This window comes from Oncorhynchus keta, chromosome 21, assembly GCF_023373465.1.
Source record: "Oncorhynchus keta strain PuntledgeMale-10-30-2019 chromosome 21, Oket_V2, whole genome shotgun sequence".
Taxonomy (NCBI): domain Eukaryota; kingdom Metazoa; phylum Chordata; class Actinopteri; order Salmoniformes; family Salmonidae; genus Oncorhynchus; species Oncorhynchus keta.
In genome coordinates this window covers 45426944-45453509 of record NC_068441.1, presented here as the reverse complement: position 1 = coordinate 45453509, position 26566 = coordinate 45426944, and the positions used below count along the sequence as shown (strand labels likewise).

The 26566-nt window shown below is 46.3% G+C and overlaps 1 protein-coding gene across 4 annotated transcripts in view; it reads left to right on the top strand.

The window, feature by feature from the left end:
- LOC118372930 (cadherin-22) overlaps positions 1-26566 on the top strand; it is a 325996-nt gene that overhangs the window by 129870 nt on the left and 169560 nt on the right. For all 4 annotated transcript variants that reach the window (XM_052474027.1, XM_052474023.1, XM_052474025.1 and 1 more), the window contains one exon: positions 7070-7364. In XM_052474027.1, the coding sequence (XP_052329987.1) occupies positions 7070-7364 (295 nt within the window). The remainder of the gene's footprint in view (positions 1-7069; positions 7365-26566) is intronic.

Here is a 26566-nt window from a genome sequence, read left to right as displayed (position 1 = left end):
CGAAAGTATTTTCCCATTTTGTAGCCTTACATTAAAATATATATTTTGGGGGGGTTGTATCATTTGATTTACACAACATGCCTACCACTATGAAGATGCAAAATATTTTTTATTGTGAAACAAACAAGAAATAAGACAAAAAAAACAGAACTTGAGCGTGCATAATTATTCACCCCCTCCCCCCAAGTCAATACTTCGTAGAGCCACCTTTTGCAGTAATTACAGCTATCTTTAAGTCATACCACAGATTCTCAATTGGATTGAGCTCTGGGCTTTGACTAGGTCATTCGAAGACAATTCCATTTTTAATTTTTAATTTTTATTTCACTAGGCAAGTCAGTTAAGAACAAATTCTTATTTTCAATGACGGCCTAGGAACAGTGGGTTAACTGCCTGTTCAGGGGCAGAACGACAATGCTTCCCCTTAAACCACTCAAGTGTTGCTTTAGCAGTATGCTTAGGGTCATTGTCCTGCTGGAAAGTTAATCTCCGTCCCATTCTCAAAATCCCTCAAGAATTTCCCTGTATTTATCTCCATCCATCATTCCTTCAAATCTGACCAGTTTCCCAGTCCCTGCCGGTGAAAAACATCCCCAAAGCATGATGCTGCCACCATCATGCTTCACTGTGGGGATGGTGTTCTTTGGGTTATTTAAATTATTTAAATGTATTTTTAATTTAACCTTTATTTAACTAGGCAAGTCAGTTAAAGAACAAATTCTTATTTACAATGACGGCCTAGGAACAGTGGGTTAACTGCCTTGTTCAGGGGCAGAACAACATATTTGTACCTTGTCAGCTCGGCGATTCAATCTAGCAACCTTTCAGATACTGGCCCAACTCTCTAACCACTAGGCTACCTGTTGCCCGAAGGGGGGGTGAGAGGATTTGCGTTTGCGCCAGACATAGCATTTTCCTTGATGTCCAAAAGCTCAATTTTAGTCTCATCTGACCAGAGTACCTTCTTCCATATGTTTGAGAAGTCTCCTACGTGCCTTTTGGCAAACACCAACGTGTTTGCTTATTTTTTCTTCAAGCAATGGCTTTTTTTTGGCCACTCGTCCGTAAAGCCCAGCTCTGTGGAGTGTACGGCTTAAAGTGGTCCTAAGGACAGATACTCCTATCTCCGCTGTAGAGCTTTGCAGCTCCTTCAGGGTTATCTTTGGTGTCTTTGTTGCCTCTCTGATTAATGCCCTTCCTTGTCCGGTCCGTGAGTTTTAGTGGGCGGCCCTCTCTTGGCAGCTTTGTTGTGGTGCCATATTCTTTACATTTTTTTATAATGGTGGTCTTTGAAATTTTCTAAGTTTTGGATATTTTTTATAACTGAACCCTGATCTGTACTTCTCCACAACTTTGTCCCTGACCTGTTTGGAGAGCTCCTTGGTCTTCATGGTGCTTGGTGGTGCTGCTTGCTTAGCGGTGTTGCAGACTCTGGGGCCTTTCAGAACATGTGTATATATACTGAAATCATGACTGATAATGTGACAATTAGATTGCACACAGGTGGACTTTATTTAACTAATTATGTGACTTCTGAAGGTAATTGTTTGCACCAGATCTTATTTAGGGGCTTCATAGCAAAAGGGATGAATACATTTACATTACATTTTACATTTAAGTAATTTAGCAGACGCTCTTATCCAGAGCGACTTACAAATTGGTGCATTCACCTTATGACATCCAGTAGAATAGTCACTTTACAATAGTGCATCTGAATCTTAAAGGGGGGTGAGAAGGATTACTTATCCTATCCTAGGTATTCCTTGAAGAGGTGGGGTTTCAGGTGTCTCCGGAAGGTGGTGATTGACTCCGCTGTCCTGGCGTCGTGAGGGAGTTTGTTCCACCATTGGGGGGCCAGAGCAGCGAACAGTTTTGACTGGGCTGAGCGGGAACTGTACTTCCTCAGTGGTAGGGAGGCGAGCAGGCCAGAGGTGGATGAACGCAGTGCCCTTGTTTGGGTGTAGGGCCTGATCAGAGCCTGGAGGTACTGAGGTGCCGTTCCCCTCACAGCTCCGTAGGCAAGCACCATGGTCTTGTAGCGGATGCGAGCTTCAACTGGAAGCCAGTGGAGAGAGCGGAGGAGCGGGGTGACGTGAGAGAACTTGGGAAGGTTGAACACCAGACGGGCTGCGGCGTTCTGGATGAGTTGTAGGGGTTTAATGGCACAGGCAGGGAGCCCAGCCAACAGCGAGTTGCAGTAGTCCAGACGGGAGATGACAAGTGCCTGGATTAGGACCTGCGCCGCTTCCTGTGTGAGGCAGGGTCGTACTCTGCGGATGTTGTAGAGCATGAACCTACAGGAACGGGCCACCGCCTTGATGTTAGTTGAGAACGACAGGGTGTTGTCCAGGATCACGCCAAGGTTCTTAGCGCTCTGGGAGGAGGACACAATGGAGTTGTCAACCGTGATGGCGAGATCATGGAACGGGCAGTCCTTCCCCGGGAGGAAGAGCAGCTCCGTCTTGCCGAGGTTCAGCTTGAGGTGGTGATCCGTCATCCACACTGATATGTCTGCCAGACATGCAGAGATGCGATTCACCACCTGGTCATCAGAAGGGGGAAAGGAGAAGATTAATTGTGTGTCGTCTGCATAGCAATGATAGGAGAGACCATGTGAGGTTATGACAGAGCCAAGTGACTTGGTGTATAGCGAGAATAGGAGAGGGCCTAGAACAGAGCCCTGGGGGACACCAGTGGTGAGAGCGCGTGGTGAGGAGACAGATTCTCGCCACGTATACATATGCAGGCACCTCTTTTCCGAGAATTTATTTGAAGTAATTTCTTTCATTTCACTTCACCAATTTTGACTATTTTGTGTATGTCCGTTTCATAAAATCCAAATAAAAATCTATTTCAATTACAAGCAATGCATCAAAATAGGTAAAACGCCAAGGGGGATGAATACTTTTGCAAGGCACTGTAGGATGCCCTACTATATATTTATGTGTGTGATAGAAAGAGAGGGAGAGAAATGTGTGTATGATTGTGTATGCATGACTGTGTGTGTGCATGACATTTGTGTGGGTGTTTATTCGCAAACAGTACGTGTGTGATCGGAGAGCAAATATCGACTTTGATGGTAGAAAACCCTTTCCATTCTACTGAACACATTGTAGCCACAAGACTCTCTAAAGATGTTTGGATGTGTTTGAATGAAGCATCACTGTTGATCCTTGTCTTCAGCATCTGCTCTAATATACTTGAAAGACTTGATTGCAGTAAGTTGTCTCAAATTGATCAAAGACAGTAAGCAATAGAGAGACAGTCAGACAATGTAAAGGCAGGCGTCACATATCTCCACATATTGGAGAGCTTTCTACTGTCTTTTTACCCACTGGCTATTGAAGTTTATTTTATTATCGCTGAAATATTGATGCCCCCAAAAAGAGTCGATTTTCTCTCAGTGTACATTTATTTGACTTGGGGACTATTCCAAATGAAAAGAAAGAGGGGGCTATGTTTTGCATTATTCCCCTGTTTTACGACAAATACCTAATGAAAGCCCCCGCGAGGGCGATCGAGTCCTGTATTTAATTAAGCCTTTATAAAATATTAAAGCGGGAGACAGGGGCGTTTTCTCCCTCAATTCCCGCCTGTTTTGCGAGATGGGTCCTATAGGCTATGGAGCCGAGTCCTGCATTCTAATTTCATATTGGAAGGGAGTAGCAGTTCAGATGTGCAGTAAAGCCACATGATGCATATGGGGCTACTAGAATGTCTTTTAATCACTAGAAGAAGTCACGGCAGATTTATAAGGGCTCTTTAAGTTCATTTGTCGGCCCCAACCGTGTTCATGTTCATACCGCAACTTTAACAACCTTTAGAAATGACTTCTAATTTGAGGGGCCCCTATTCTGTGAAGGGCACACCATGTGGGGATTGTGTAAATCACCAATAGCACTGCAGTGTCTTTTGTCATGGTACTGTTGATGACAACCCTAGAGGGAGGCGAGGGCTTCTCCTCTTTCCTCTCTCACCGGCTGTGAAATAGGAACTTTGCTTCTTGATGACTAGAGAGAAAATCTGACATAAAAGAAAGAGCAAAGCCTTGACAGTTCTGTAAAGGGCATCCTATAAAGTGCTGCAAATGTATATAATAAACATGTTGTGATTGGCAGGTTCAAGGCTGTTTTTTTTATATGACATTTTGACAATGGTGTAAAGTACTTCAGTAAAAAAGTACTTCAGTTCTTTTGGGTATCTGTACTTTACTTTACTATTTATATTGTTGCCAACTTTTACTTCATTATTATTATTATTATTATTACATTACTAAATAAAATAATGTACTTTTTACTCCATAGATTTTCCCTGACACCCAAAAGTACTCGTTACATTTTGAATGCTTTGTAGGACAGGGAAATTGCCTTATTCACGCACTTATCAAGAGAACCTCCCTGGTCATCCCTACTACCTCTGCTCTGGCAGACTCACTAAACAGAGAACCTCCCTGGTCATCCCTACTACCTCTGCTCTGGCAGACTCACTAAACAGAGAACCTCCCTGGTCATCCCTACTACCTCTGCTCTGGCAGACTCACTAAACAGAGAACCTCCCTGGTCATCCCTACTACCTCTGCTCTGGCAGACTCACTAAACAGAGAACCTCCCTGGTCATCCCTACTACCTCTGCTCTGGCAGACTCACTAAACAGAGAACCTCCCTGGTCATCCCTACTACCTCTGCTCTGGCAGACTCACTAAACAGAGAACATCCCTGGTCATCCCTACTACCTCTGCTCTGGCAGACTCACTAAACAGAGAACCTCCCTGGTCATCCCTACTACCTCTGCTCTGGCAGACTCACTAAACAGAGAACATCCCTGGTCATCCCTACTACCTCTGCTCTGGCAGACTCACTAAACAGAGAACCTACCTGGTCATCCCTACTACCTCTGCTCTGGCAGACTCACTAAACAGAGAACATCCCTGGTCATCCCTACTACCTCTGCTCTGGCAGACTCACTAAACAGAGAACATCCCTGGTCATCCCTACTACCTCTGCTCTGGCAGACTCACTAAACAGAGAACCTCCTGGTCATCCCTACTACCTCTGCTCTGGCAGACTCACTAAACAGAGAACATCCCTGGTCATCCCTACTACCTCTGCTCTGGCAGACTCACTAAACAGAGAACCTCCCTGGTCATCCCTACTACCTCTGCTCTGGCAGACTCACTAAACAGAGAACCTCCCTGGTCATCCCTACTACCTCTGCTCTGGCAGACTCACTAAACAGAGAACCTCCCTGGTCATCCCTACTACCTCTGCTCTGGCAGACTCACTAAACAGAGAACCTCCTGGTCATCCCTACTACCTCTGCTCTGGCAGACTCACTAAACAGAGAACCTCCCTGGTCATCCCTACTACCTCTGCTCTGGCAGACTCACTAAACAGAGAACCTCCCTGGTCATCCCTACTACCTCTGCTCTGGCAGACTCACTAAACAGAGAACATCCCTGGTCATCCCTACTACCTCTGCTCTGGCAGACTCACTAAACAGAGAACCTCCCTGGTCATCCCTACTACCTCTGCTCTGGCAGACTCACTAAACAGAGAACCTCCCTGGTCATCCCTACTACCTCTGCTCTGGCAGACTCACTAAACAGAGAACCTCCCTGGTCATCCCTACTACCTCTGCTCTGGCAGACTCACTAAACAGAGAACCTCCCTGGTCATCCCTACTACCTCTGCTCTGGCAGACTCACTAAACAGAGAACATCCCTGGTCATCCCTACTACCTCTGCTCTGGCAGACTCACTAAACAGAGAACCTCCCTGGTCATCCCTACTACCTCTGCTCTGGCAGACTCACTAAACAGAGAACCTCCCTGGTCATCCCTACTACCTCTGCTCTGGCAGACTCACTAAACAGAGAACCTCCCTGGTCATCCCTACTACCTCTGCTCTGGCAGACTCACTAAACAGAGAACCTCCCTGGTCATCCCTACTACCTCTGCTCTGGCAGACTCACTAAACAGAGAACCTCCCTGGTCATCCCTACTACCTCTGCTCTGGCAGACTCACTAAACAGAGAACATCCCTGGTCATCCCTACTACCTCTGCTCTGGCAGACTCACTAAACAGAGAACCTCCCTGGTCATCCCTACTACCTCTGCTCTGGCAGACTCACTAAACAGAGAACATCCCTGGTCATCCCTACTACCTCTGCTCTGGCAGACTTAAACAGAGAACCTCCCTGGTCATCCCTACTACCTCTGCTCTGGCAGACTCACTAAACAGAGAACCTCCTGGTCATCCCTACTACCTCTGCTCTGGCAGACTCACTAAACAGAGAACCTCCCTGGTCATCCCTACTACCTCTGCTCTGGCAGACTCACTAAACAGAGAACCTCCCTGGTCATCCCTACTACCTCTGCTCTGGCAGACTCACTAAACAGAGAACCTCCCTGGTCATCCCTACTACCTCTGCTCTGGCAGACTCACTAAACAGAGAACATCCCTGGTCATCCCTACTACCTCTGCTCTGGCAGACTCACTAAACACATGCTTTGTTTGTTAATTATGTGTGACTGTTGGAGTGTGCCCCTGGCTTTCTGCACAAAAAACAACAAGAAAATTATGCTCTGGTTTGCTTATATAAGGAAATTGAAATTATTTGTACTTTTACTTTTAGTTTTGATACTTAAGTATATTTTAGCAATTACATTTACTTTTGATACTTAAGTATATTTAAAACCAAATACTTTCAGACTTTTACTCAAGTACTATTTTACTGGGTGACTTTATTTTTTACATGAGTATAATAAGGTATCTTTACTTTTACTCAAGTATGACAACTGGGTATTTTTCACCCACTGCATTTCGAACATATGTTATTTTGGAGTATGGAATTCTATACGAACATGTTTGTTTATTGGCTGTAGCTTTGAAGAGAAAGTGAAGAATAATTCTACATCTTATCTGATGCTGTGAAATCTGAGTACTGCATTCACAGTAGTGTCAACTGTCAGTCAATGAAATCAATGCATTTTATAAATATGTTTTAATTAACGACGTATACCTTCTAAAAGCATGAACTCTCAGCTTGACTTTAATTGCCTCAATTGACAGATCCACACGGATTCGGACGAGGGCGAGGGGAACATCAAGTACACCATCTCCGGGGAAGGAGCGGGCACTATCTTCATCATCGACGAGCTGACAGGCGACATCCACGCCACCGAGCGATTGGACCGCGAGGAGCAGAGCTACTACACCCTCAGAGCTCAGGCCCGGGACCGACTCACCAACCACCTTCTGGAATCCGAGTCAGAGTTCGTCATCAAGGTCCAGGATATCAACGACAGTGAACCCAAGTTCCTGGAAGGGCCATATATTGGGAGTGTGGCGGAGCTTTCACAAATGGGTAAGAGGATAACCAGGGAGGAGTGTCTGTATGTGGGTCTTGACACAAACCTGTTCGCCTGGCATCTACTACCATACCCCTTTCAAAGGCACTTACATATTTCGTCTTGCAAATTCACCCTCTGAATAGCAGACGTACACAATCCATGTCTTTAACCTGTCTCCTCCACTTCATCTTCACTGATTTGAAGTGGATTTAACAAGTTACATCAATAAGGGATTGTAGCTTTCACCTTGTCGGTCTCTGTCATGGAAAGAGCAGGTGTTCTTAATGTTTTATATATTCAGTGTACATTTGAAGAGATGTGTATATGGTGCGATTTTTACCCAGGTCAGATTTGGACAATGCTACCCAACCCAGTCCCAAGATTATGATCACCAGAGGGTTTGATAGTTTGTGAGGAAGTGGGAGATGTTGTTTATGCCTGTGTGTGATTGTTTTCGATATACAGCAGAACATTGTTTTGCGTGTATGTGTGAGAGGGAGTCTTCTTGTGAGAAGGGGATACTAGGATAAATGTAATGGATCTCACCCTCCTTCGCCTCTGATTGGAATTCATTCCTGCTAACGCAGCACGTTTTGGCCCTTTTCTGTCTGCAATGCTTATTGAAACAGGAGAAAGAGTAGAGAGAGAACAGAAGAGAGAGAGAGAGAGGGAGATAAAAAAAAAATAGAGTGAGAGGGGGGGTAGTTAATGTTCAAACCCTCCCTCCCTCTCCTCCTTGTTATCCCACCTTTCAGTCAAATTACACATTAAGTGAGTGTGCACTTCATGTTTTATACATTGAGTAGAGTGTCAAGGCTAATGAGAACTGCAGTGCCTGGTCAAGCATTTCCCTCCGTTTTTGTTTTCTGGTCATATTTCCTCTTCCTGTAGAACAACAGCTAATGGCGTTGATCTGGCACCACTGTGATAAGGTCAAAGTCACCGCGGTGCATGGTTGAGAGGCTGAGGGTTTGGGTGACAGACTGACAATTACTGAAGCAGACCTCAACCCAAACACAGCCTTTTGGAGGCCCTCATCGAAATGTTGTTGCACTTTTACAGCTAATTTCCTTCTTATGCCATGTTAATATGATATCTCAGTGAGAGTGACAAACAAAATCAATGGGGGCCCCTGGAGGTCAGGGCCCCTGGGCACGTGCCCTTCGTGCCCGGTCGGTAAATTGACCATGATTACTAAAAGTTTACATAGCTGGCTAGGCTAACTTACCAATCTAATAAATGTTAGCTAACAATAACTAATTGAGTGACTGTCAGTGACTGACATAACATGAGAAAAGTGCTGATGCACAATCACATTTTGAAATTGCACCTTGTGTATTCTACTATTCTAACTCTGAACTGTGAGTTGAGACCCCGACTGAGTTCCTAAAAACAAAACCGTCCGGCGGCCCTAATCAACCGCTTTTACCTGGGGCCGGCCCTGCGCAGGGCACTTAGGGCCACTGCGTAGGCCTAGTTGATGGTGTTCATACTAGAATATTATGTAGGCTAAAGTATACATAAATATCTTCACCTACAGTACTGTATGACTTAGTAATAGTAGTAGCAGTCCTTGAATGGATCAACTTGCATTGTTTATGGAAAATGTGAACTATATGAAAAATTGTGAAATAATGTTGAAGTCAATTTCTATTCATTAGAATGGAAGTGTCAATAAAATAAAATAAAAATGCTTTCTAGACATGGCTGATTTGTGGCTTATTACCATTCAGATTAAATTTGACTATGTTCACTTCAAACTTCAGATGGCTTCTAGGAAGTCATTCTGTACATGTCCCATACATTAAACTGCCACCATATCACCAAGCATCAACATTTGACTGATTGATTTGCAAAAATCATCATTTATTTCTGGTGTCGTTGTACTGTAACCACTCTACCCAGAGACCATAACTTCTCTATCAGAGACGGTAACCACTCTCTACCCAGAGACCGTAACCACTCTCTACCCAGAGACCGTAACTTCTCTATCAGAGACCGTAACTTCTCTATCAGAGACCGTAACTTCTCTACCCAGAGACCGTAACCACTCTCTACCCAGAGACCATAACTTCTCTATCAGAGACCGTAACTTCTCTATCAGAGACCGTAACTTCTCTGTCAGAGACCGTAACCACTCTACCCAGGGACCGTAACTTCTATCAGAGACCGTAACTTCTCTATCAGAGACGGTAACCACTCTACCCAGGGACCGTAACTTCTCTATCAGAGACGGTAACCACTCTACCCAGAGACCGTAACTTCTCTATCAGAGACGGTAACCACTCTACCCAGGGACCGTAACTTCTCTATCAGAGACCGTAACTTCTCTACCAGAGACCGTAACTCTCTATCAGAGACGGTAACCACTCTCTACCCAGAGACCGTAACCACTCTACCCAAAGACCACTCTATCAGAGACCGTAACTTCTCTACCAGAGACCACTTCTCTACCAGAGACCGTAACTTCTCTATCAGAGACCGTAACTTCTCTATCAGAGACGGTAACCACTCTACCCAGAGACCGTAACCACTCTACCCAAAGACCGTACTTCTCTATCAGAGACCGACTTCTCTACCAGAGACCGTAACTTCTCTATCAGAGACCGTAACTCTCTATCAGAGACGGTAACCACTCTACCCAGAGACCTAACCATACCCAAAGACCGACTCTATCAGAGACCGTAACTCTCTACCAGAGACCGTAACTTCTCTATCAGAGACGGTAACCACTCTCTACCCAGAGACCGTAACCACTCTACCCAAAGACCGTAACTTCTCTATCAGAGACCGTAACTTCTCTACCAGAGACCGTAACTTCTCTATCAGAGACCGTAACTTCTATCAGAGACGGTAACTTCTCTCTACCCAGAGACCGTAACCACTCTACCCAGAGACCGTAACTTCTCTATCAGAGACCGTAACTTCTCTATCAGAGACCGTAACTTCTCTGTCAGAGACCGTAACCACTCTACCCAGGGACCGTAACTTCTCTATCAGAGACCATAACCACTCTACCCAGAGACCTTAACTTCTCTATCAGAGACAGCTCTCTATCAGAGACGGTAACCATTCTCTTTCAGAGACGGTAACCACTCTCTATCAGAGACGGTAACCACTCTCTATCAGAGACGGTAACCATTCTCTATCAGAGACGGTAACCACCATCAGAGACCGTAACCACTCTACCCAGAGACTGTAACTTCTCTATCAGAGACGGTAACCGCTCTCTATCAGAGACGGTAACCACTCTCTATCAGAGACGGTAACCATTCTCTATCAGAGACGGTAACCACCATCAGAGACCGTAACCACTCTACCCAGAGACTGTAACTTCTCTATCAGAGACGGTAACCACTCTACCCAGAGACCGTAACCACTCTCTATCATAGATGGTCACCACTCTCTATCAGAGATGGTAACCACTCTCTATCAGAGACGGTAACCACTCTCTATCAGAGACCGTAACCACTCTCTACCCAGAGACCGTAACCACTCTACCCAGAGACCGTAACTTCTCTATCAGAGACCGTAACTTCTCTATCAGAGACCGTAACTTCTCTGTCAGAGACCGTAACCACTCTACCCAGAGACTGTAACTTCTCTATCAGAGACGGTAACCACTCTACCCAGAGACCGTAACCACTCTCTATCATAGATGGTCACCACTCTCTATCAGAGACGGTAACCACTCTCTATCAGAGACGGTAACCACTCTCTATCAGAGACCGTAACCACTCTCTACCCAGAGACCGTAACCACTCTACCCAGAGACCGTAACTTCTCTATCAGAGACCGTAACTTCTCTATCAGAGACCGTAAATTCTCTGTCAGAGACCGTAACCACTCTACCAGGGACCGTAACTTCTCTATCAGAGACCGTAACCACTCTACCCAGAGACCATAACTTCTCTATCAGAGACTGTAACCACTCTACCCAGAGACCGTAACTTCTCTATCAGAGACGGTAACCACTCTCTATCAGAGACGGTAACCACTCTCTACCCAGAGACCGTAACCACTCTACCCAGAGACCGTAACTTCTCTATCAGAGACCGTAACTTCTCTATCAGAGACCGTAACTTCTCTGTCAGAGACCGTAACCACTCTACCCAGGGACCGTAACTTCTCTATCAGAGACCGTAACCACTCTACCCAGAGACCTTAACTTCTCTATCAGAGACGGTAACCGCTCTCTATCAGAGACGGTAACCACTCTCTATCAGAGACGGTAACCATTCTCTACCAGAGACTGTAACCACTCTACCCAGAGACTGTAAGCACTCTCTACCCAGAGACCGTAACTTTTCTATCAGAGACGATAACCACTCTCTACCCAGAGACCGTAACCACTCTACCCAGAGACCGTAACCATTCTCTATCAGAGACCGTAACTTCTCTATCAGAGACGGTAACCACTCTCTATCAGAGACTGTAACCTTCTCTATCAGAGACTGTAACCACTCTCTATCAGCGACCGTAACCACTCTACCCAGAGACCGTAACTTCTCTATCAGAGACTGTAACCACTCTCTATCAGAGACGGTAACCACTCTACCCAGAGACGGTAACCACTCTACCCAGAGACCGTAACCACTCTATCATAGAAGGTCACAACTCTCTATCAGAGACTGTAACCACCCTCTACCAGAGACGGTAACCACTCTCTATCAGAGACGGTAACCACTCTATCAGAGACGGTATCCACTCTACCCAGAGACCGTAACCACTCTACCCAGAGACTGTAACCACTCTACCCAGAGACTGTAACCACTCTACCCAGAGACTGTAACCACTCTACCCAGAGACAGTAACCACTCTCACAGAGACTGTAACCACTCTCTACAGAGACTGTAACCACTCTACACAGAGACCTTTCTTCTCTATCAGAGACTGTAACCACTCTACCCAGAGACTGAAACCACTCTACACAGAGACTGTAACCACTCTACACAGAGACTGTAACCACTCTACACAGAGACTGTAACTTCTCTATCAGAGACTGTAACCTTCTCTATCAGAGACCGTAACTTCTCTGTCAGAGACCGTAACCTCTCTACCCAGAGACCGTAACCTTCTCTATCAGAGACAGTAACCACTCTACCCAGAGACCATAACTTCTCTATCAGAGATGGGTACCCAGAGACAGCTCTCTATCAGAGACGGTAACCATTCTCTATCAGAGACGGTAACCACTCTACCCAGAGACCATTTCTTCCATCAGAGACGGTAACCACTCTATCAGAGACTGTAACTTCTCTACCCAGAGACGGTAACCACTCTACCCAGAGACCGTAACCACTCTCTATCATAGATGGTCACCACTCTCTATCAGAGACGGTAACCACTCTCTACCAGAGACGGTAACCACTCTCTATCAGAGACGGTAACCACTCTCTATCAGAGACGGTAACCACTCTACCCAGAGACCGTAAATTCTCTACCCAGAGACTGTAACCACTCTACCCAGAGACTGTAACCACTCTGTCAGAGACTGTAACCACTCTACCCAGAGACTGTAACCACTCTACACAGAGACTGTAACCACTCTACCCAGAGACTGTAACCACTCTCTATCAGAGATGGTCACCACTCTCTATCAGAGACGGTAACCACTCTCTATCAGAGACGGTAACCACTCTCTATCAGAGACTGTAACCACTCTCTACCCAGAGACTGTAACCACTCTACCCAGAGACTGTAACTTCTCTATCAGAGACTGTAACCACTCTCTATCAGAGACCGTAACCTTCTCTACCCAGAGACCGTAACCTCTATCAGAGACGGTAACCACTCTCTATCAGAGACAGTAACCACTCTACCCAGAGACCATAACTTCTCTATCAGAGACTGGTAACCACTCTACCCAGAGACAGTAACTTCTCTATCAGAGACGGTAACCACTCTCTATCAGAGACGGTAACCACTCTACCCAGAGACCATTTCTTCTCTATCAGAGACGGTAACCACTCTACCCAGAGACCGTAACTTCTCTACCCAGAGACCGTAACTTCTCTATCAGAGACCGTAACTTCTCTGTCAGAGACGGTAACCACTCTATCAGAGGGACCACTTCTCTATCAGAGACCGTAACCACTCTACCCAGAGACCTTAACTTCTCTATCAGAGACGTAACCACTCTCTATCAGACACGGTAACCACTCTCTATCAGAGACGGTAACCATTCTCTACCAGAGACTGTAACCACTCTACCCAGAGACTGTAACCACTCTACCCAGAGACTGTAACTTTTCTATCAGAGACTGATAACCACTCTACCCAGAGACTGTAACCACTCTACCCAGAGACTGTAACCATTCTCTACGCAGAGACTGTAACTTCTCTATCAGAGACAGTAACCACTCTCTATCAGAGACTGTAACCTTCTCTATCAGAGACGGTAACCACTCTCTATCAGAGACGGTAACCACTCTACCCAGAGACGTAACCACTCTCTATCAGAGACGGACTGTACCCAGAACCACTCTCTATCAGAGACGGTAACCATCCTCTACCAGAGACGGTAACCACTCTATCAGAGACGGTAACCACTCTCTATCATAGAAGGTCAAACTCTCTATCAGAGACGGTAACCACTCTACCAGAGACTGTAACCACTCTCTACAGAGACTGTAACCACTCTCTATCAGAGACAGTAAACACTCTATCAGAGACGGTATCCACTCTCTATCAGAGACCGTAAACACTCTCTACCCAGAGACTGTAACCACTCTACCCAGAGACTGTAACCACTCTACCCAGAGACTGTAACCACTCTACCCAGAGACTGTAACCACTCTACCCAGAGACTGTAACCACTCTACCCAGAGACTGTAACCACTCTACACAGAGACTGTAACTTCTCTACCCAGAGACTGTAACCACTCTACCCAGAGACTGTAACCACTCTACACAGAGACTGTAACCACTCTACACAGAGACTGTAACCACTCTACACAGAGACTGTAACCACTCTACACAGAGACTGTAACCACTCTCTATCAGAGACTGTAACCACTCTCTATCAGAGACCGTAACCACTCTACCCAGAGACCGTAACCTCTCTATCAGAGACGGTAACCACTCTCTATCAGAGACAGTAACCACTCTACCCAGAGACCATAACTTCTCTATCAGAGATGGTAACCACTCTACCCAGAGACAGTAACTTCTCTATCAGAGACGGTAACCACTCTCTATCAGAGACGGTAACCACTCTACCCAGAGACCATTTCTTCTCTATCAGAGACAGTAACCACTCTCTATCAGAGATGGTAACCACTCTACCCAGAGACAGTAACCACTCTCTATCATAGACGGTCACAACTCTCTATCAGAGAGTAACCACCCTCTACCAGAGACGGTAACCACTCTCTATCAGAGACGGTAACCACTCTCTATCAGAGACGGTATCCACTCTCTCAGAGACCGTAACCACTCTACCCAGAGACTGTAACCACTCTGCCCAGAGACTGTAACCACTCTCAGAGACTGTAACCACTCTACCCAGAGACTGTAACCACTCTACACAGAGACTGTAACCACTCTACACAGACTGTAACCACTCTACACAGAGACTGTAACTTCTCTATCAGACTGACCCAGAGACTGTAACCACTCTACACAGAGACTGTAACCACTCTACACAGAGACTGTAACCACTCTACACAGAGACTGTACTTCTCTATCAGAGACTGTAACCACTCTCTATCAGAGACCGTAACCACTCTACCCAGAGACCGTAACCTCTCTATCAGAGACGGTAACCACTCTCTATCAGAGACAGTAACCACTCTACCCAGAGACCATAACTTCTCTATCAGAGATGGAAACCACTCTACCCAGAGACAGTAACTTCTCTATCAGAGACGGTAACCACTCTCTATCAGAGACGGTAACCACTCTACCCAGAGACCATTTCTTCTCTATCAGAGACGGTAACCACTCTCTCTCAGAGACCGTAACCACTCTACCCAGAGACCGTAACCACTCGACCCAGAGACCGTAACTTCTCTATCAGAGACGGTAACCACTCTCTATCAGAGACGGTAACCACTCTCTATCAGAGACCGTAACCACTCTACCCAGAACCGTAACTTCTCTATCAGAGACGGTAACCACTCTCTATCAGACACCGTAACCACTCTCTATCAGAGACGGTATCCACTCTCTACCCAGAGACTGTAACCACTCTACCCAGAGACTGTAACCACTCTACCCAGAGACTGTAACCACTCTACCCAGAGACTGTAACCACTCTACCCAGAGACTGTAACCACTCTACACAGAGACTGTAGCCACTCTACGCAGAGACTGTAACTTCTCTATCAGAGACAGCAACCACTCTCTATCAGAGACGGTAACCACTCTCTATCAGAGATGGTAACCACTCTCTATCAGAGACGGTAACCACTCTCTATCAGAGACGGTAACCACTCTCTATCAGAGACGGTAACCACTCTACCCAGAGACCGTAACTTCTCTATCAGAGACGGTAACCATCCTCTACCAGAGACGGTAACCACTCTCTATCAGAGACGGTAACCACTATCTACCAGAGACTGTAACCACTCTACCCAGAGACTGTAACCACTCTACCCAGAGACTGTAACCACTCTACACAGAGACTGTAACTTCTCTATCAGAGACAGCAAACACTCTCTATCAGAGACGGTAACCACTCTCTATCAGAGACGGTAACCACTCTCTATCAGAGACGGTATCCACTCTCTACCCAGAGACCGTAACCACTCTACCCAGAGACTGTAACCACTCTACCCAGAGACTGTAACCACTCTACCCAGAGACTGTAACCACTATACCCAGAGACTGTAACCACTCTACCCAGAGACTGTAACCACTCTACCCAGAGACCCAGAGACTGTAACCACTCTACCCAGAGACTGTAACCACTCTACACAGAGACTGTAACCACTCTACACAGAGACTGTAACCACTCTACACAGAGACTGTAACCCACAGAGACTGTAACCACTCACAGAGACTGTAACCACTCTACACAGAGACTGTAACTTCTCTATCAGAGACTGTAACCACTCTCTATCAGAGACCGTAACCACTCTACCCAGAGACCGTAACCTCTCTATCAGAGACGGTAACCACTCTCTGTCAGAGACAGTAACCACTCTACCCAGAGACCATAACTTCTCTATCAGAGACAGTAACCACTCTCTATCAGAGATGGTAACCACTCTACCCAGAGACAGTAACTTCTCTATCAGAGACGGTAACCACTCTCTATCAGAGACGGTAACCACTCTACCCAGAGACCATAACTTCTCTATCAGAGACAGTAACCACTCTCTATCAGAGATGGTAACCACTCTACCCAGAGACAGCAACCACTCTATATCAGAGACTGTAACCACTCTCTATCAGAGACGGTAACCACTCTCTATCAAAGACGGTAACCACTCTCTATCAGAGACGTTAACCACTCTACCCAGACACCGTAACTTCTCTATCAAAGACGGTAACCACTATCTACCCAGAGACCGTAACCACTCTACCCAGAGACTGTAACCACTCTACCCAGAGACTGTAACCACTCTTCCCAGAGACCGTAACCACTCTACCCAGAGACTGTAACCACTCTACACAGAGACTGTAACCACTCTACCCAGAGACTGTAACCACTCTACCCAGAGACTGTAACCACTCTACCCAGAGACCGTAACCACTCTACCCAGAGACTGTAACCAATATACACAGAGACTGTAACCAATATACACAGAGACTGTAACCAATATACACAGAGACTGTAACCAATATACACAGAGACTGTAACCAATATACACAGAGACTGTAACCACTCTACACAGAGACTGTAACCGCTCTCTATCAGAGACTGTAACCACTCTCTATTAGAGACCATAACCACTCTACCCAGAGACCGTAACCTCTCCACACAGAGACTGTAACCACTCTACACAGAGACTGTAACCGCTCTCTATCAGAGACTGTAACCACTCTCTATTAGAGACCGTAACCACTCTACCCAGAGACCGTAACCAGACCCAGAGACCGTAACTTCTCTATCAGAGACGATAACCACTCTCTATCAGAGACGGTAACCACTCTACCCAGAGACCGTAACTTCTCTATCAGAGACGGTAACCACTCTCTATCAGAGACCGTAACCACTCTACCCAGGGACCGTAACTCCTCTATCAGAGACGGTAACCACTCTCTATCAGAGACTGTAACCACTCTACCCAGAGACCGTAACTTCTCTATCAGAGAAGGTAACAACTCTCTATCAAAGACGGTAACCACTCTCTACCCAGAGACCGTAACCACTCTACCCAGAGACTGTAACCACTCTACCCAGAGACTGTAACCACTCTTCCCAGAGACCGTAACCACTCTACCCAGAGACTGTAACCACTCTGCCCAGAGACTGTAACCACTCTACCCAGAGACTGTAACCGCTCTACCCAGAGACTGTAACCACTCTGCCCAGAGACCTTAACCACTCTACCCAGAGACCTTAACCACTCTACACAGAGACTGTAACCACTCTACACAGAGACTGTAACCAATATACACAGAGACTGTAACCAATATACACAGAGACTGTAACCAATATACACAGAGACTGTAACCAATATACACAGAGACTGTAACCACTCTACACAGAGACTGTAACCGCTCTCTATCAGAGACTGTAACCACTCTCTATTAGAGACCGTAAACTCTCCACACAGAGACTGTAACCACTCTACCCAGAGACCGTAACCACTCTACCCAGAGACTGTAACTTCTCTATCAGAGACGGTAACCACTCTCTATCAGAGACGGTAACCACTCTCTATCAGAGACCGTAACCACTCTCTATCAGAGACCGTAACCACTCTACCCAGAGACCGTAACCACTCTCTATCATAGACGGTCACCACTCTACCCAGAGACCGTAACTTCTCTATCAGAGACCGTAACCACTCTCTATCAGAGACCGTAACCACTCTACCCAGAGACCGTAACCACTCTCTATCATAGACGGTCACCACTCTCTATCAGAGACGGTAACCACTCTACCCAGAGACCGTAACTTTTCTATCAGAGACGATAACCACTCTCTACCCAGAGACCGTAACTTCTCTATCAGAGACGGTAACCACTCCCTATCAGAGACAGCAACCACTCTATATCAGAGACTGTAACCACTCTCTATCAGAGACGGTAACCACTCTCTATCAAAAACGGTAACCACTCTCTATCAGAGACGTTAACCACTCTACCCAGAGACCGTAACTTCTCTATCAAAGACGGTAACCACTCTCTACCCAGAGACCGTAACCACTCTACCCAGAGGCTGTAACCACTCTACCCAGAGACCGTAACCACTCTACCCAGAGACTGTAACCACTCTACACAGAGACTGTAACCACTCTACACAGAGACTGTAACCAATATACACAGAGACTGTAACCAATATACACAGAGACTGTAACCAATATACACAGAGACTGTAACCAATATACACAGAGACTGTAACTTTTCTATCAGAGACGATAACCACTCTCTACCCAGAGACCGTAACTTCTCTATCAGAGACGGTAACCACTCTCTATCAGAGACCGTGACCACTCTACCCAGAGACTGTAACCACTCTACCCAGAGACTGTAACCACTCTACCCAGGACTTTAACCACTCTACCCAGAGACCGTAACCACTCTACCCAGAGACTGTAACCACTCTACACAGAGACTGTAACTACTCTACCCAGAGACCGTAACTTCTCTATCAGAGACCGTAACCACTCTTCCCAGAGACCGTAACCTCTCTATCAGAGACGGTAACCACTCTCTATCAGAGACCGTAACCACTCTACCCAGAGACCATAACTTCTCTATCAGAGACCGTAAACACTCTACCCAGAGACCGTAACTTCTCTATCAGAGACTGTAACCACTCTCTATCAGAGACTGTAACCACTCTACCCAGAGACCGTAACCACTATCAGAGACCGTAACTTCTCTATCAGAGACGGTAACCACTCTCTATCAGAGACCGTAACCACTCTATCCAGAGACCGTAACTTCTCTATCAGAGACTGTAACCACTCTCTATCAGAGACGGTAACCACTCTACCCAGAGACCGTAACTTCTCTATCAGAGACGGTAACCACTCTCTATCAGAGACGGTAACCACTCTCTATCAGAGACGGTAACCACTCTCTTTCAGAGACGGTAACCACTCTCTATCAGAGACCGTAACCACTCTCTACCCAGAGACCGTAACTTCTCTATCAGAGACGGTAACCACTCTCTATCAGAGACTGTAACCACTCTACCCAGAGACCGTAACTTCTCTATCAGAGACGGTAACCACTCTCTATCAGAGACCGTAACCACTCTACCCAGAGACCGTAACTCCTCTATCAGAGACGGTAACCACTCTCTATCAAAGACGGTAACCACTCTCTACCCAGAGACCGTAACCACTCTACCCAGAGACTGTAACCACTCTACCCAGAGACTGTAACCACTCTTCCCAGAGACCGTAACCACTCTACCCAGAGACTGTAACCACTCTACCCAGAGACTGTAACCACTCTACCCAGAGACTGTAACCACTCTACCCAGAGACTGTAACCACTCTACCCAGAGACCGTAACCACTCTACACAGAGACTGTAACCACTCTACACAGAGACTGTAACCACTGTACACAGAGACTGTAACCAATATACACAGAGACTGTAACCAATATACACAGAGACTGTAACCAATATACACAGAGACTGTAACCAATATACACAGAGACTGTAACCAATATACACAGAGACTGTAACCGCTCTCTATCAGAGACTGTAACCACTCTCTATTAGAGACCGTAACCACTCTACCCAGAGACCGTAACCTCTCCACACAGAGACTGTAACCACTCTACCCAGAGACCGTAACCACTCTACCCAGAGACTGTAACCACTCTCTATTAGAGACGGTAACCACTCTCTATCAGAGACCGTAACCACTCTATATCAGAGACTGTAAGCACTCTCTATTAGCGACGGTAACCATTCTACCCAGAGACCGTAACTTCTCTATCAGAGACGGTAACCACTCTCTATCAGAGACAGTAACCACTCTCTATCAGAGACCGTAACCACTCTACCCAGAGACCGTAACCACTCTCTATCATAGACGGTCACCACTCTCTATCAGAGACGTTAACCACTCTACCCAGAGACCGTAACCACTCTACCCAGAGACTGTAACCACTCTACACAGAGACAGTAACCACTCTACACAGAGACTGTAACCAATATACACAGAGACTGTAACCAATATACACAGAGACTGTAACCAATATACACAGAGACTGTAACCACTCTACACAGAGACTGTAACCGCTCTCTATCAGAGAATGTAACCACTCTCTATTAGAGACTGTAACCACTCTACCCAGAGACCGTAACCACTCTACCCAGAGACTGTAACCACTCTCTATTAGAGACGGTAACCACTCTCTATCAGAGACCGTAACCACTCTATATCAGAGACTGTAAGCACTCTCTATTAGCGACGGTAACCATTCTACCCAGAGACCGTAACTTCTCTATCAGAGACGGTAACCACTCTGTATCAGAGACAGTAACCACTCTCTACCAGAGACGGTAACCACTCTCTACCAGAGACAGTAACCACTCTCTATCAGAGACGGTAACCACTCTCTATCAGAGACCGTAACCACTCTACCCAGAGACCGTAACCACTCTCTATCATAGACGGTCACCACTCTCTATCAGAGACGTTAACCACTCTACCCAGAGACCGTAACCACTCTACCCAGAGACCGTAACCACTCTACCCAGAGACTGTAACCACTCTACACAGAGACAGTAACCACTCTACACAGAGACTGTAACCAATATACACAGAGACTGTAACCAATATACACAGAGACTGTAACCAATATACACAGAGACTGTAACCACTCTACACAGAGACTGTAACCGCTCTCTATCAGAGAATGTAACCACTCTCTATTAGAGACTGTAACCACTCTACCCAGAGACCGTAACCACTCTACCCAGAGACTGTAACCACTCTCTATTAGAGACGGTAACCACTCTCTATCAGAGACCGTAACCACTCTATATCAGAGACTGTAAGCACTCTCTATTAGCGACGGTAACCATTCTACCCAGAGACCGTAACTTCTCTATCAGAGACGGTAACCACTCTGTATCAGAGACAGTAACCACTCTCTACCAGAGACGGTAACCACTCTCTACCAGAGACAGTAACCACTCTCTACCAGAGACGGTAACCACTCTCTACCAGAGACTGTAACCACTCTACCCAGAGACTGTAACCACTCTCTACCCAGAGACCGTAACTTTTCTATCAGAGACGATAACCACTCTCTACCCAGAGACCGTAACTTCTCTATCAGAGACAGCAACCACTCTACCCAGAGACCGTAACTTCTCTATCAGAGACGGTAACCACTCTCTATCAGAGACCGTAACCACTCTCTATCAGAGACGGTAACCACTCTCTACCCAGAGACTGTAACCACTCTACCCAGAGACTGTAACCACTCTACCCAGAGACCGTAACCACTCTTCCCAGAGACCGTAACCTCTCTATCAGAGACGGTAACCACTCTCTATCAGAGACCGTAACCACTCTACCCAGAGACCATAACTTCTCTATCAGAGACCGTAAACACTCTACCCAGAGACCGTAACTTCTCTATCAGAGACTGTAACCACTCTCTATCAGAGACTGTAACCACTCTACCCAGAGACCGTAACCACTATCAGAGACCGTAACTTCTCTATCAGAGACGGTAACCACTCTCTATCAGAGACCGTAACCACTCTACCCAGAGACCGTAACTTCTCTATCAGAGACTGTAACCACTCTCTATCAGAGACGGTAACCACTCTACCCAGAGACCGTAACCACTCTCTATCAGAGACGGTAACCACTCTCTATCAGAGACGGTAACCACTCTCTATCAGAGACGGTAACCACTCTCTATCAGAGACGGTAACCACTCTCTATCAGAGACCGTAACCACTCTCTACCCAGAGACCGTAACTTCTCTATCAGAGACGGTAACCACTCTCTATCAGAGACTGTAACCACTCTACCCAGAGACCGTAACTTCTCTATCAGAGACGGTAACCACTCTCTATCAGAGACCGTAACCACTCTACCCAGAGACCGTAACTCCTCTATCAGAGACGGTAACCACTCTCTATCAGAGACTGTAACCACTCTACCCAGAGACCATAACTTCTCTATCAGAGAAGGTAGCCACTCTCTATCAAAGACGGTAACCACTCTCTACCCAGAGACCGTAACCACTCTACCCAGAGACTGTAACCACTCTACCCAGAGACTGTAACCACTCTTCCCAGAGACCGTAACCACTCTACCCAGAGACTGTAACCACTCTACCCAGAGACTGTAACCACTCTACCCAGAGACTGTAACCACTCTACCCAGAGACTGTAACCACTCTACCCAGAGACCGTAACCACTCTACACAGAGACTGTAACCACTCTACACAGAGACTGTAACCACTGTACACAGAGACTGTAACCAATATACACAGAGACTGTAACCAATATACACAGAGACTGTAACCAATATACACAGAGACTGTAACCAATATACACAGAGACTGTAACCAATATACACAGAGACTGTAACCGCTCTCTATCAGAGACTGTAACCACTCTCTATTAGAGACCGTAACCACTCTACCCAGAGACCGTAACTCTCCACACAGAGACTGTAACCACTCTACCCAGAGACCGTAACCACTCTACCCAGAGACTGTAACCACTCTCTATTAGAGACGGTAACCACTCTCTATCAGAGACCGTAACCACTCTATATCAGAGACTGTAAGCACTCTCTATTAGCGACGGTAACCATTCTACCCAGAGACCGTAACTTCTCTATCAGAGACGGTAACCACTCTCTATCAGAGACAGTAACCACTCTCTATCAGAGACCGTAACCACTCTACCCAGAGACCGTAACCACTCTCTATCATAGACGGTCACCACTCTCTATCAGAGACGTTAACCACTCTACCCAGAGACCGTAACCACTCTACCCAGAGACTGTAACCACTCTACACAGAGACAGTAACCACTCTACACAGAGACTGTAACCAATATACACAGAGACTGTAACCAATATACACAGAGACTGTAACCAATATACACAGAGACTGTAACCACTCTACACAGAGACTGTAACCGCTCTCTATCAGAGAATGTAACCACTCTCTATTAGAGACTGTAACCACTCTACCCAGAGACCGTAACCACTCTACCCAGAGACTGTAACCACTCTCTATTAGAGACGGTAACCACTCTCTATCAGAGACCGTAACCACTCTATATCAGAGACTGTAAGCACTCTCTATTAGCGACGGTAACCATTCTACCCAGAGACCGTAACTTCTCTATCAGAGACGGTAACCACTCTGTATCAGAGACAGTAACCACTCTCTACCAGAGACGGTAACCACTCTCTACCAGAGACAGTAACCACTCTCTATCAGAGACGGTAACCACTCTCTATCAGAGACCGTAACCACTCTACCCAGAGACCGTAACCACTCTCTATCATAGACGGTCACCACTCTCTATCAGAGACGTTAACCACTCTACCCAGAGACCGTAACCACTCTACCCAGAGACCGTAACCACTCTACCCAGAGACTGTAACCACTCTACACAGAGACAGTAACCACTCTACACAGAGACTGTAACCAATATACACAGAGACTGTAACCAATATACACAGAGACTGTAACCAATATACACAGAGACTGTAACCACTCTACACAGAGACTGTAACCGCTCTCTATCAGAGAATGTAACCACTCTCTATTAGAGACTGTAACCACTCTACCCAGAGACCGTAACCACTCTACCCAGAGACTGTAACCACTCTCTATTAGAGACGGTAACCACTCTCTATCAGAGACCGTAACCACTCTATATCAGAGACTGTAAGCACTCTCTATTAGCGACGGTAACCATTCTACCCAGAGACCGTAACTTCTCTATCAGAGACGGTAACCACTCTGTATCAGAGACAGTAACCACTCTCTACCAGAGACGGTAACCACTCTCTACCAGAGACAGTAACCACTCTCTACCAGAGACGGTAACCACTCTCTACCAGAGACTGTAACCACTCTACCCAGAGACTGTAACCACTCTCTACCCAGAGACCGTAACTTTTCTATCAGAGACGATAACCACTCTCTACCCAGAGACCGTAACTTCTCTATCAGAGACAGCAACCACTCTACCCAGAGACCGTAACTTCTCTATCAGAGACGGTAACCACTCTCTATCAGAGACCGTAACCACTCTCTATCAGAGACGGTAACCACTCTCTACCCAGAGACTGTAACCACTCTCTACCCAGAGACTGTAACCACTCTACCCAGAGACTGTAACCACTCTACCCAGAGACTGTAACCACTCTACCCAGAGACTTTAACCACTCTACCCAGAGACCGTAACCACTCTACCCAGAGACTGTAACCACTCTACACAGAGACTGTAACCACTCTACCCAGAGACCGTAACTTCTCTATCAGAGACCGTAACCACTCTTCCCAGAGACCGTAACCTCTCTATCAGAGACGGTAACCACTCTCTATCAGAGACCGTAACCACTCTACCCAGAGACCATAACTTCTCTTTCAGAGACGGTAACCACTCTCTATCAGAGACGGTAACCACTCTACCCAGAGACCATAACTTCTCTATCAGAGACCGTAAACACTCTACCCAGAGACTGTAACTTCTCTATCAGAGACTGTAACCACTCTCTATCAGAGACCGTAACCACTCTACCCAGAGACCGTAACTTCTCTATCAGAGACTGTAACCACTCTCTATCAGAGACCGTAACCACTCTACCCAGAGACCGTAACTTCTCTATCAGAGACTGTAACCACTCTCTATCAGAGACGGTAACCACTCTACCCAGAGACCGTAACCATTCTCTATCAGAGACGGTAACCACTCTCTATCAGAGACGGTAACCACTCTCTATCAGAGACGGTAACCACTCTCTATCAGAGACGGTAACCACTCTCTATCAGAGACGGTAACCACTCTCTATCAGAGACCGTAACCACTCTCTACCCAGAGACCGTAACTTCTCTATCAGAGACGGTAACCACTCTCTATCAGAGACCGTAACCACTCTACCCAGAGACCGTAACTTCTCTATCAGAGACGGTAACCACTCTCTATCAGAGACCGTAACCACTCTACCCAGAGACCGTAACTTCTCTATCAGAGACGGTAACCACTCTACCCAGAGACCGCAACTTCTCTATCAGAGACGGTAACCACTCTCTCTCAGAGACGGTAACCACTCTCTATCAGAGACGGTAACCACTCTACCCAGAGACCATAACTTCTCTATCAGAGACGGTAACCACTCTCTCTCAGAGACGGTAACCACTCTACCCAGAGACTTCAACTTCTCTATCAGAGACGGTAACCACTCTCTATCAGAGACCGTGACCACTCTACCCAGAGACCGTAACCACTCTCTATCAGAGACCGTAACTTCTCTATCAGAGACGGTAACCACTCTCTATCAGAGACCGTAACCACTCTACCCAGAGACCGTAACTTCTCTATCAGAGACAGTAACCACTCTCTATCAGAGACGGTAACCACTCTCTATCAGAGACGGTAACCACTCTCTATCAGAGACGGTAACCACTCTCTATCAGAGACGGTAACCACTCTCTATTAGAGACCGTAACCACTCTCTATCAGAGACGGGAACCACTCTCTATCAGAGACGGTAACCACTCTACCCAGAGACCGTAACCTCTCTATATCAGAGACCGTAACACTCTATATCAGAGACTGTAACCACTCTATATCAGAGACTGTAACCACTCTCTATTAGAGACGGTAACCACTCTCTATCAGCGACCGTAACCACTCTACCCAGAGACCGTAACTTCTCTATCAGAGACGGTAACCACTCTCTATCAGAGACGTTAACCACTCTCTATCAGAGACCGTAACCACTCTCTATCAGAGACGGTAACCACTCTCTATCAGAGACAGTAACCACTCTACCCAGAGACCGTGACCTCTATCAGAGACGGCAACCACTCTCTATCAGAGACTGTAACCACTCTCTATCAGAGACTGTAACCACTCTCTA